The 12,599-nt window shown below is 43.4% G+C and overlaps 1 protein-coding gene across 1 annotated transcript in view; it reads right to left on the bottom strand.

Annotated features, from left to right (window-relative positions):
• Window positions 1-12,599, bottom strand: part of PIK3C2B (phosphatidylinositol-4-phosphate 3-kinase catalytic subunit type 2 beta) — an 858,553-nt gene that overhangs the window by 583,711 nt on the left and 262,243 nt on the right. Inside the window, exon 7 of the mRNA XM_082244643.1 lies at window positions 11,067-11,146. Within this exon, the coding sequence (XP_082100769.1) occupies window positions 11,067-11,146 (80 nt within the window). The remainder of the gene's footprint in view (window positions 1-11,066; window positions 11,147-12,599) is intronic.

Here is a 12,599-nt window from a genome sequence, read left to right as displayed (position 1 = left end):
TCATTATTTCTAACTTCGTCAATGTCGTGACTATTTTTTATTCATTTTGCAACTCATTTGATGTGACGTGACTATTTTTTATTCATTTTGCAACTCATTTGATGAATAACAGTGTGAGTTTTCATGGAAAACATGAAATTGTCTGGGTGACTTTTGAACGGTAGTGTAGTTCCCTTTCCTTCTGAGAGAGAGAGGAAAGGATATGATGCAATCCCTGCTGTACACCTCCTCCTTGGCAGAGCAGAGGCTGTAATCTTTTGAATTAGAGAGCGGACGTCCTGAAAACTCTGACTTTTCTCTTCAATGTATTAACTGTTTAGTGTTTTGTGTAGGGGGGTGTACTAATGGGGGATTTTTTGCCTATCCCAGAGTTTTGTTTAAGAGTAAACACTCACAAGGGCGTGGCTACGCAGTGACCTAGAGTGGCGTGAAAACATCTGGCTGGATGAGAGGCGAGACCATAGCAGCAATCAAGTACCATGGAGGTGGTGAGATTGCTGTAATGAACTGCCTTTACATTTTAAATGCTTATAACAATAGTTTTAAACGTGAGTGGAATGTTATTTTAATAAAATTAGTGTTTGTTGGAAATAATGTACTATTGGAGGTCCCTTTATCTCTTTTTTTCCGGCATAACATATGGGGTGATGAGATCTATGGGTACCAGCAGAGTGGTTAAACGTCCAACCAAGTGGTGATTGAACAACTAACAAAGCGTTGGAGCCTGCTTATGAGAATGTGGGCCATTTCTGTCTGGCCTCATCACATTGGTGGAAGATTTACAGTGCATTATTATTTATTTTTGAAAAGATTTCAGTGAATGTGTGGCAACTTTCACTAAGTGGAATTTTTTAACTTTTTGCATTATTCATTGGATGAACCTTGCACGGACGTTTTTTTACTATTTCTTTTATTTAGGTTTTAGGTATTATATTATTTTGTAAAGATGTGTATGTGCCCGTTGATTATCTATTAGTTTGACACTAAAGATTTTTTCACTTTATACAGGTGCATCTCAAAAAATTTGAATATCATCAAAAAGCTAATTTATTTCAATAATCCAATTCAAAAAATGAAATATTTCAAGCATTTCTTTCTATTAATTGTGATGAATATGGCTTACAGCTAGTGAAAACCCTAAATTCAGTATCTCAGAAAATTAGAATATTACATAAGATCAATATACAAAAGGATTTTTAATACGGAAATGTTGGCTTTCTGAAAAGTATGTCCATGTACAGTATATTATGTAGTCAATACTTGGTTGGGTCTAATTTTGCATGAATTACTGCATCAATGCGGCATGGCATGGAGGCGATCAGCCTGAGGCAATGTTGAGGTGTTATGGAAGCCCAGGTTGCTTTGATAGCGGCCTTCAGCTTGTCTGCATTGTTGGGTCTGGTGTCTCTCATCTTCCTCTTGACAATACCCCACAGATTCGTTATGGGGTGTAGGTCAGGCGAGTTTGCTGGCCAATCAAGCACAGTGATACCATGATCTTTAAACCAGGTAATGGTATTTTTGGCAGTGTGGGCAGCCAAGTCCTGCTGTAAAATGAAATCAGCATCTTCATAAAGCTGTTCAGCAGAGGGGAGCATGAAGTGCTGTAGAATTTCCTGGTAGAGGCTGTGCTGACTTTGGACTTGATAAAACACAGTGGACCAACACCATAAGATGACTTGGCTTCCCAAATCATCACTGACTGTGGAAACTTTATACTGGACCTCATTCAACTTGGATTCTGTGCCTCTCCACCCTTCCTCCAGACTCTGGGACTTTGATTTTCAAATGAAATGTAAAATTTACTTTCATCTGAAAAGAGGACTTTGGACCACTGAGCAACAGTCCAGTCCTTTTTTTTTTTTTTCTTTAGACCAGGTAAGACGCTTCTGATGTTGTGTCTGGTTCAGGAGTGGTTTGACACAAGGAATGCAACAGTTGTAGCCCATGTCCTGTATGCGTGTGTATGTGTGTGGCTCTTGAAGCACTGACACCAACCGTAGTCCACTCCTTGTGAATCTCCCCCTAATTCATGAATGGCCTTTGCCTTGCGCACCTTTTTGTACCACACTCTTTCCTTCCACTCAGCATTCCATTAATATGCTTGGATACAGCACTCTGAACAGTCAGCTTCTTTAGAAATGACATTTTGGGACATACCTCCTTGTGGAGGGTGTCAATGACTGTCTTCTGGACAACTGTCAAGTCAGCAGTCTTCGCCATGAATCAGACAGTCTACTTAAAGGCTCAGAAAAATCTTTAAAGGTTTTGAGTTAATTAGCTGATTAGAGTGTGACACACAATATTCTAATTTTCTTAGACACTAAATTTTGGGTTTTCATTAGCTGTAAGCCAGAATTCCTCAAAATTAAAATAAATAAATGCTTACAATATATCACTGTGTGTGAAATGAATCTATATAATATAGGAGTTTCACTTTTTCAATATAATTACTGAAATTAACTTTTTAAAGATATTCTAACTTTTTGAGATGCACAATACATGACAAATATTTAGTTCGCTTTTACATTTTTTTTTTACATTTGCAGTGTGGTCAAACACAAATTTATGAATTCATTTTGCAGTTATTTTTGTGTTTTCTTTCATGAGCTTTATGGACATTTAACCTATCGCTGTTACTGCAACAAATTAAAAAACCATGACCTCCAGTTCAAAAATACCAAAACTATAGTTAAATTAAGGCCATCTTTAAGATGACATACAGAGAGATTGCATGCCTATTTAGAATGTGTAACCAAAAGGCATGTATGACTCCGCTATCCCCTTCACAATTGTTGAGGCAATTGGCTTCACAGTCAACAGGCTCCTAGCAATCAGTGTCCTTGACAGTGAGCAATGCCTGATGGGGAAGCTTCGATACTAGCTCCCCAATAGAATCATTGGGCGTATAAGACTATTTTTGAACCTCAAAAAAAATCCCCCAAAAATGGGGGGTCGTCTTATACGCCGAGTATAATATCTCCAAGGTAACCTAAGTATAAGTATTACTGGTAAATGAAAAATAGGGGGGTCGTCATACGCCCAGTCGTCTTATACCCTGGAAAATACGGTATATATATATATATACACACACACACACTTATTTTTTATAAGTTTATACATGCTTTGATCAATAGTTTTATTTTTCATTTACCATCTATGAATAATATAAAACAAATTGTATGTGACAATAAGGTTTTTAAAAAATATATTTGCGGTCTTGTTCATCATTTCTATACAATTATGCTTTGATAAAAATATGATTTTTGACTTACCACAAAATCAATTTCTCTTTTACGGGAAGTCAAAAATCCCATTTTCTCTTTCGTTCATTGACAGACACAGCTTGTCATTTATTCAAAACCATAGGGATGTCCCCAAGCAGTGGCAAACATGAGGGTGGGACAACAAAAAATTTCAAGGCTAAAAATAATAGCCAACAAGCTAAACAGGAGCTCAACCTGAACAATACACCCCCCAAAAAGAGAACAGACCCTCTAAACAGCAGCCAGAAAAACTTTGTGGCCGAACGAAACATCTGCAGATGCCAACACATCCACCTTGTAGAATTCTGTGAAAGTTTGCACGGACAATCAAGTGGCCGCCTTGCAAACCTGTGCCACTGACACCTCATGACAAAATACCCAAAAAGCACTAAGCGCCCGAGTAGGGTGTGCCGTTACAGGGAAATTGAGAAACTTGACCCATCTGTAAATGGTCACAGAAGAAGCGGACAGCCCTTTTTTTTGGCCTGTCCGTCATCACAATAAGTGAGTCTGACCTCTGAAAAGACTTATGGCTGCCAAATACACTCAAATCACCTGAACCACATCCAAGGCATGCAAAGCAAACTCCTTAGGATGCGCTATAACATATATCAAATAAAGTAAACAATATCAACATAGGGATATATGGGTGGGAATGTGCAAAAAGGTCCAATATTCCTATTAAAAGTCCATGCTTGAACAAACAAATGGTGCTCGACAACTAAAGGAAATCTTCAACTTAGGTGCAATGCTGCCCACCACCAGGTGAAATTCCTCCTTACCAGACGGAATAATAAGGTGTGCACGAAAAAACAAACGATCACTGCAAACGTTGATAAACACTCTCCTCGTGAGCCACCTAGAATGGTCTCTTACCAGATTGAATGAGAAAAAGCGCAGAATGACGGATTCAATGATCCCTTTCCACTTCCTGTGTGTGTGAATCACACTAGGGTGCCTCTTCAATCAATCCCTGGAAAGCACTCTAGTTCCGAGAATTTCAACAATGTTCCTCTACCTGCAGACCTGGATCCGGGAGGCGGTGACCATGGGCCAATGTCCTCCAGGAGCGGGGTGCAAAAATAAAGGTCGCAATAGTGTGATATCCTCTTAACGGTTTATTCAGAGCAAAGAATAACACTTACAGTTATGCAGATGGAATACAGCTTGTTTGGGCGTGAATCAGAATTTCTTTTGGAGCTGGGCTCCTCCTCTGACGCGTTTCTTCCTATTGGACGTCTACCTATTGGACGTCTATCTTGGTAGACGTCCAATAGGAAGAAACGCGTCAGAGAGGAGGCGTTACCGTCACGAACCACCGCTCGGAGCCCGCGCTGCAGCCGGATCCGAGCCCAGCTCCAAAAGAAATTCTGATTCACGCCCAAACAAGCTGTATTCCATCTGCATAACTGTAAGTGTTATTCTTTGCTCTGAATAAACCGTTAAGAGGATATCACACTATTGCGACCTTTATTTTTGCACCCCGCTCCTGGAGGACATTGGCCCATGGTCACCGCCTCCCGGATCCAGGTCTGCAGGTAGAGGAACATTGTTGAAATTCTCTGAACTAGAGTGCTTTCCAGGGATTGATTGAAGAGGCACCCTAGTGTGATTCACACACACAGGAAGTGGAAAGGGATCATTGAATCCGTCATTCTGCGCTTTTTCTCATTCAATCTGGTAAGAGACCATTCTAGGTGGCTCACGAGGAGAGTGTTTATCCACGTTTGCAGTGATCGTTTGTTTTTTCGTGCACACCTTATTATTCCGTCTGGTAAGGAGGAATTTCACCTGGTGGTGGGCAGCATTGCACCTAAGTTGAAGATTTCCTTTAGTTGTCGAGCACCATTTGTTTGTTCAAGCATGGACTTTTAATAGGAATATTGGACCTTTTTGCACATTCCCACCCATATATCCCTATGTTGATATTGTTTACTTTATTTGATATATGTTATAGCGCACCTTCTTTTTCAACACATTTATACACATTCAGGCACTGAATATAGGTAGCGGCTTTAACTACACTCACTAACAGCGCACCTTTTTTTTTCCATTCAAACTCCTTAGGATGTTTAGGCCTGGGACACAGGGAAGCCAACACAATGTCTTCATTCAAATGCAAATCAAAGAGCCGAAGAACAACCTTATCTTTGCAAACCACTATAGCGGGTACGACAAGATAACACCGCCAGCTTCGACACTCTGCGAGCATAAGTGATGGCCACCTTCTCACACAGCGGAAGCAGAGGAATCTCTCGAGGATTCTCAAAGAGAGGCTTACAGAAAACTGAAAGCACCAAGTTCAGATCCCAAGGCAGTAGAGGAGACTGCACCGGTGGTGTCAGATGTCAAACCCCTTTAATAAAAAGGTACGCACCAGGGAGTGCGTGGCCAGGGGTTGCTGAAAGAAGACCGCCAAGGCCAACTCCTGGCCCTTGAGGGTACTCAAGGCCAGTTTTTTTCCTCAACAACTCGTTAAAGAAAGCCAAAGTCCAAGCCAATTAAAAAAAAAAAACCAGGGTGAACTCCAAGTGACTTTCACCACAAAATGTACGCTTTCCACGTACGATAGCAGATATTCCCAGAGGTAGACTTCCTAGCCTTCAGTAGTGTCGTAATCACCAACCCCAGCAAACCTCAATCCCTCAGCACCGGGCTTTTAACAGCCAAGCCATCAAGCCACCGACTGTAAAGCAGGATGGAAGATTGGCCCTTGGGACAGTAGATCCTCCCTGAGAGGAAGTCTTCAAGGGATGTCGGCGACCAGCCGCACCAGGTCGGCGTACCAAGACCAAAGAGGACAATCCGGGGCCACTAGAATGACCAGAATCCCCTAAGCCTCCACTAGTCGAGTCGATTGATGGCAGACCCCTGCAGCCAACACAGGTTACCCACGAGACTGTTCTGGTTGACATGACAATAGGGGCTGTTCACAGGGAGTCAACCTGTTTCCAGGTTATATCGCCCCCACACTATCTCTGTTTTGGGGTACCCTTGGTTTTAGAAGCACAATTCGACCTTTGATTGGCAGTCGGTCGAGATCCACTCTTGGACTCCACAATGTGGCGCTGTTTGTATCCATGGGCCTGTTAAGGTACTTTGTACCTCCTCGGATTCAATGTTGCCTACTAAATATCATGAGTATCAAGATGTATTTGATAAGGTGCGTGCTGGTACTCTTCCTCCTCATCGTCTGTACGATTGTGCCATCGACTTGCAACCTGGTGCCATTACCCCTCGTGGCATGGTTTATCCTCTCTCGGTTGTGGTGAATAAGGCCATGGATGAGTGCATGGCTGATGCGCTTGCCCGTGGGCATATTAGCAAAGTCTGTTATTTTCTTTGTAAAGAAGAAGGGGGGTGAGTTCAGACCTTACATTGATTATAGGGGCCTCAATCGCATCACAGTCAAGAATGCATACCCAATTCTATTGATTAGTCAATTCTTTGACTGCCTCAAGGGAGCATCGGCCTTTACCAAGCTTGACCTAAGGGCCGCATATAACCTCTTAAGGATCAAGGAGGGCGATGAGTGGAAGACCGCGTTTAATACCAGAACCGGTCATTACAAATATATAGTGATGCCCTTCGGCTTGTGCAATGCGCCCGCTGTCTTCCAGGAGTTAATCAATTATGTTTTTCGTGATATGTTGCAGTGGTAGTCTATTTGGATGACATTTTGATTTACTCTGACTCCACTGAATCACACTACCTGGATGTCAGACGAGTGCTGCATCGGTTGCATGAGAATGACCCTTTCTGTAAGCTTGTCTCAGGTTGCCTTCTTGGGCAACATCATTTCTGCTGAAGGGTTCTCAATGAGCCCTCAGAAGGTTTTGGCTGTTCTACAATGGCCTCGCCCTAGTGGTCTTGATTCCATTCAGCGTCTCCTTGGGTTTGCCAACTGCTATCGGAAATTTATCAGGAACTTTTCCTCCTTGGCCAAACCTCTCAGATCTGACTAAGAAGGGCAGCGATCACCACAATTGGACGCCTGCTGCCATCCAAGCTTTCAAGGCCCTCAAGTCTGCTTTCGCTTTCAGCTCCCATCTGTGTCATCACAATCCTGGTTTGCCTTTTATCCTAGAGGTGAATGCGTCCGAGATGGGAGTAGGCGCCCTAATGTCTCAGCGTCGGACTCCTGATGGACCTTTACTTCCTTGTGGGTTCTACTTCAAAAAGTTGTCTCCAGGTGAATGCAATTACGAGATTGGAGACAGAGAGCTCTTGGCCATTATCCTGTCTCTGAAGACCAAGAGGCCCACACCCCGTCAGGCCTGATGGGCCTTATTTTTGTCTCATTTTAACTATGTGTTCTCCTATTTGCCTGGCTCTAAGAATTTTAAAGCTGATGCCTTGTCTCGCCAGTATTCTGAGTTGACCAGGGAGGACTCTGTGCAGACACCGGTCATACCTTCGGATCAAATCCTGGCTGCCATCCGCACCAACTTAACCTATCCTCTTGAGGAACAGATCTTAGCTACCCAACCTGATGTTCCCACAGAGATACCTACTGGCAAATGTTTTTTACCCAAGGGGTTGCATATCAGACTGTTGTGGTACACACAATTCCAAGGCTGCCGGTCATCCTGGTAAGAACCAGTTGTCCTGGGCTATTTCCTATCAGTTCTTTTGGCCATTTTATTGGGATTTTTTTGGGGAACTTCCCGCGTCTCTAGATTACATGGTTATCCTCATGGTGCTTGACCAGTTCTCCAAAATGTGCCACTGTGTTCGATTTAAGCCGCTGCCTACTGCTCAGGAGCTTGCCTCAGTGTTTGCCAGGGAGGTTTTCCATTTACACTGAGATGGTTTCGGACCGTGGGAGCCAGTTCGTTTCCAGGTTCAGGTGAGCCTTTTGCTCCCAGTTGGATATTCAACTCTTTCTCCTCGGCCTACCATCTGCAGTCCAATGGTGCCACTGAGCGTTCCAACCAAGCTCTGGAACAATTTCTCCTCTGCTATATCTCTGACTATCAGGACAATTGGGTTGATCTGCTACCCTGGGCAGAATGCCCTGGGCATTCCGGAATGTCTTCATTCATGGCGATTTATGCGTTCCAACCCGTTGTGTTGCCAGAGTCATTCTCACCACAGGACATCCTGGCTGTAGAGGATCATCTTTATGCCCACCATTCCTCTTGGGTGCGGTTTCAAGAGTCTTTACGGGTCTCTGCACAGCATCAGAAGCTCCAGGCAGACCGGAGATGTTTATCTGCTCCTTTGTACCAGGTCGGGGAGAGGGTGTGGTTGTCGAACCGTAATCTCAACCTTCGGGTACCCACTCCTAAACTAGCACCCCGTTTTGTTGGGCCTTTTCGCATCCTCCGTAAGAGGAACCCTATGCCCTTGATCTTCCTCCTGGCATGCCCATCTCCAATGTCTTTTACGTGTCAATTTTGAAGCCACTGGTTTGCAATCGCTATTACTTCTTCACTTCCTCACCCTCGTCCCATTCCTGAGGGCAATCATGAGGAGATTGAGGTTAGCAGCATCTTGGATTCTGGTCTGTTCCGAGCTCAGGTTCAATACCTGGTGCACTGGAAAGGTTATGGTCCTGAGGAGCGCACCTGGATTCCCTCCACTGATGTTCATGCTCCCGCCCTTCTCTGCACTTTCCACACTCGCTTTCCTCAGAAACCGTTTTTTGCTCCATGGAGGAGGGGCCGTTGAGGGGAGGGTACTGTCAAGGTCTTAACTTGCCTTCCTGTTGGCAGCCATCTTGGACATGTGTACACTGCTGTCTCTTATAAACTCGACCCGGCTTGGATGACTACCTGCTTCTAGACTGGATCCCGGCTTGGATGACTACCCGCTTCTGGACTTGAACCCGGGGCTGTTCCCGATTTCACTCCTAACTCTTGCTATGTGTTTATTGTGGTTGCCCTAATAAACTGCTTTATTTTACTTGCATCTTCATGTGGTCTCGTTTCCTGGCACCCTGACACTGTCACAGCCATCACCTGATTGGAAAGCTCCTGAACGCAAGAGTAGACATCGGTAGCTTTCCGTTACCTGCCAGTAACTGTGCCGGGTGCATATACACATACAGCCAGTGTGAAGAAGCTAGAACACCCCTGACTAAACATGTTTTTTTCGGAGGGGCTTTTTTAATGTTTGATTATTCTCAGTGAGTGCAGGGATTTTGAATGCTGAAAATGTATTTAGACAGGAGGAGAATCAGTTTTAAATGGAGAAAATAGTTTGTAGCCTTAAATCTTAGTTGACCAGCTGTTCCATCAACCTAATGTTATCCTCCCCTCAACATATACATTATAGAGTGATTTCTTTGCGCTGTCGGAAATGTAGTTTCTATTACAGGAGATGATTTGATATTTTATTTCATCTTAGTTATAGAAAAATTTAGCCCTGATCCAAACTAGATCCTAAACGTTGCATATCTGGTATACTTAAAACCCTCCAACTACCCACATGTGCAAGGGAAGCAATAGCAAGGGCGTTGTTGCAGGCGCTCAGGGTTATCCTACGGCCCTGGAAGACAGCAGATCTCCATACCCACAAGGAATGGCAGTAATGCATGGTTGATGCTCTTAGATTGGATAAACAGAACTATCAACGCAGGGGTTGCCCACATAAATTTGAAGAGCTCTGGGGCCCATGGTTGGATAACCCAAGCCGATTGATCTGGCGATGGATAGGATCCTCCATGACTAAAGCATACTCAGAGCAATCATGTGGTTATATATATTTCAGCCGAGCCCACCAGGGGTTAAAGTGCAACTTCACTCAAAATGGGAAGTTCTGTTTGTTTGCCACACCCCCTCTTTTGCAATTGGCACAAAGTGCAGAGCAGCTCGCATATGTGTAGTGCTAAAGTGGATTTTAAGCTGCAGCAATTTACTTCTGGTTTCCCTTAGTTAAGATGCTGGCCCGGGACATAAAAGCCCATTGAAGAAATGGCTCTGGTAAGGACAGCACTGGCTCCATGGACAGGTAAGTGTCCTTATATTAAAAGTCAGCAACTATGGTATTTGTAGCTGCTGACTTAAAGGTGTTGTAAAGGCAGAATGTTTTTTTTTTTATCATAATACATTCTATGCAATAAGATAAAAAGCCTTATGTGTGAAGCAGCCCCCCTCAGTCCCCCCCCAATACTTACCTGAGCCCCCTCTCTATCCAGCAATATCCATGAGTGCTTCAGCCACCCGGGACTCTCTCCACTGATTGGCTGGGACACAGCAGCTGCGCCATTGGCACCTGCTTCTGCCAAACACAATTAGCCAATCAGGAGAGAGAGGGGGCGGGGCCGAATGGCAGCTCCATGTGTGAATAGATATATGGAGCTGCAGCTCGGCATGGGTGCCTCCATAGCATGCTGCCTGCTGTGGGGGCACACAACGGGAGGGAGGGGCCAGGAGCTTCAGCTAGGGACCCAAGAAGAGAAGGATCTGGGCTGCTCTGTGCAAAACCAACCGCACAGAGAAGGTAAGTATGACATTTTTGTTACTTTAATAGAGAGACTGGAACTTCTCTTTAGGTTAGAGGATGTCACTTCCCTTGCTGTCTCAAAACCAATGTTCAGTGTCAATTAAATCCTATTTTTATATTCTGGTTTGTGTACACTACTATGGACTAACAATAGGCATACCTGCTTCATTTGTGCCCTTTTGTACTATGTTATTGCTCTGAAAATGTATGTTCCATGTTTTACCTACTTTTAAATTTAAAAAAATTCTGATTAAAAAAAAAAAAAGATAGGATAACCCAATTGTCACATTACTATTAGAAACTATGTTTAGGTAGTAAAAAGGTTTCATATTCCTGCTTTTGATCTGATACCTGGTGATTGTCTGCTTGACAGGTCTCTCCTGAAGATGCACATGATGATTCAGAGTAGAAGGGCTTTGTATGTCATTAACCTGGGAAAAGAAACATTTTATTTTATTTTTTTTGAACAATAAGATTTTTATTGAGCTATATCTTTTACATAAAACAACATACTCATTTCAGCATCAATATACACGAAATGTGAGGACAACATAAACAAAATGCAAAAATAAAAAGAAAGAAGGGTGACAGCCCATTCAGACTGGCGCGACACGACTTTGTGGGGCGACCTGTGAAGCTGTGCACCGCGACTTCGGCGCGACTTGCACGGACTTCATATAATTAAAGTCAATGCAAGTCGCCTCCAGGTCGCCCCAAAGTAGTACAGGACCCTTTTTCTAAGTCAGAGCGACTTGTGTCACTCCTATTAGAACGGGTCCTGTACTACTCAATGGCGAGCGAGCGACCGCGACTTGTCAGGCGACCAAGTCGCCTGACAAGTCGCGCTAGTCTGAATGGACTCTAACAGTATGGTGAACATTGAAGGTGGTGTGAAGATCATCAAAGACAATCACGTTAATCATTGTATTGAAATGTCAACTGGATGTATAACAGGTATTTGTTGACCATTATAAGGTACTAATGATTTGGAATAAGAATAAGCTTTGTAAGCAGACTAGTTGAGAGAACATTCTGGAAAAAGGAGTTCACTCCAGCCTTCTAGGATAACAAACGTAGATAGAAAGTTACAGGTATAAGGAAACTGGAAAATAAATAATAACAAATCACCGTAGTCAAGGTTCAGTAAGGTGTACAGTAACATATCCAGGGTATCTCGGTAAAGTGAGATAGAAAGAACCAAGGAGGGATTTCTCAAAGATTATCAACCTGTGGTTAATCTATCGTAATCCTCTGAATATTTAAAAATATGCCATGCATTCCATGTTTTGTGGAATTTTTTGGTCAAGTCTTTGGTGATCGCCAAGGATTCCTCTAGATCAGGGGTCTTCAAACTGTGGCCCTCCAGTTGTTCAGGAACTACAATTGCCATCATGCCTAGTCATGTCTGTGAATGTCAGAGTCTTACAATGCCTCATGGGATGTGTAGTTCAGCAACAGGGCCGTAGTTTGAGGATCCCTGTTCTAGGTCATGAATCAAACGCAGCCATTCTCTGATTGTCGGGATCAAGGATTTGGCTGCATTCAAGAGAAGTTTAGTCAACGTACAATTGTACCTACCCAAGGGATAATCAGAGATGCGTAGTATGCAGCACGCAGGGGTCAGTTTAATTTGCCTGTTCTTGTATCCTGCTCCAGAAGGGGGCGATTAGACCAAAGTCCCACCAGATATGTATCATATCTCCCACTGCTTTGTGACACTGCCAGCATTGGTCAGAAGTCCGTGGAAACCATCTCTTTAGCTTAAAGGCATTGCGTACCATTGTGTTAATAATTTGTAGCAAGACTCTTGTAGACGAGTGCTAATAGAGCACCCATCTGCAAGAACGCATGAGCTTTCTCATTGGGAGTCAGAAATGTTGGTAT

Source organism: Pelophylax lessonae (genome assembly GCF_965119305.1).
Source record: "Pelophylax lessonae genome assembly, chromosome: 2".
Classification (NCBI taxonomy): domain Eukaryota; kingdom Metazoa; phylum Chordata; class Amphibia; order Anura; family Ranidae; genus Pelophylax; species Pelophylax lessonae.
The sequence above is the reverse complement of the archived record's forward strand: the minus strand, read 5'-3'. Positions and strand labels throughout refer to the sequence as shown.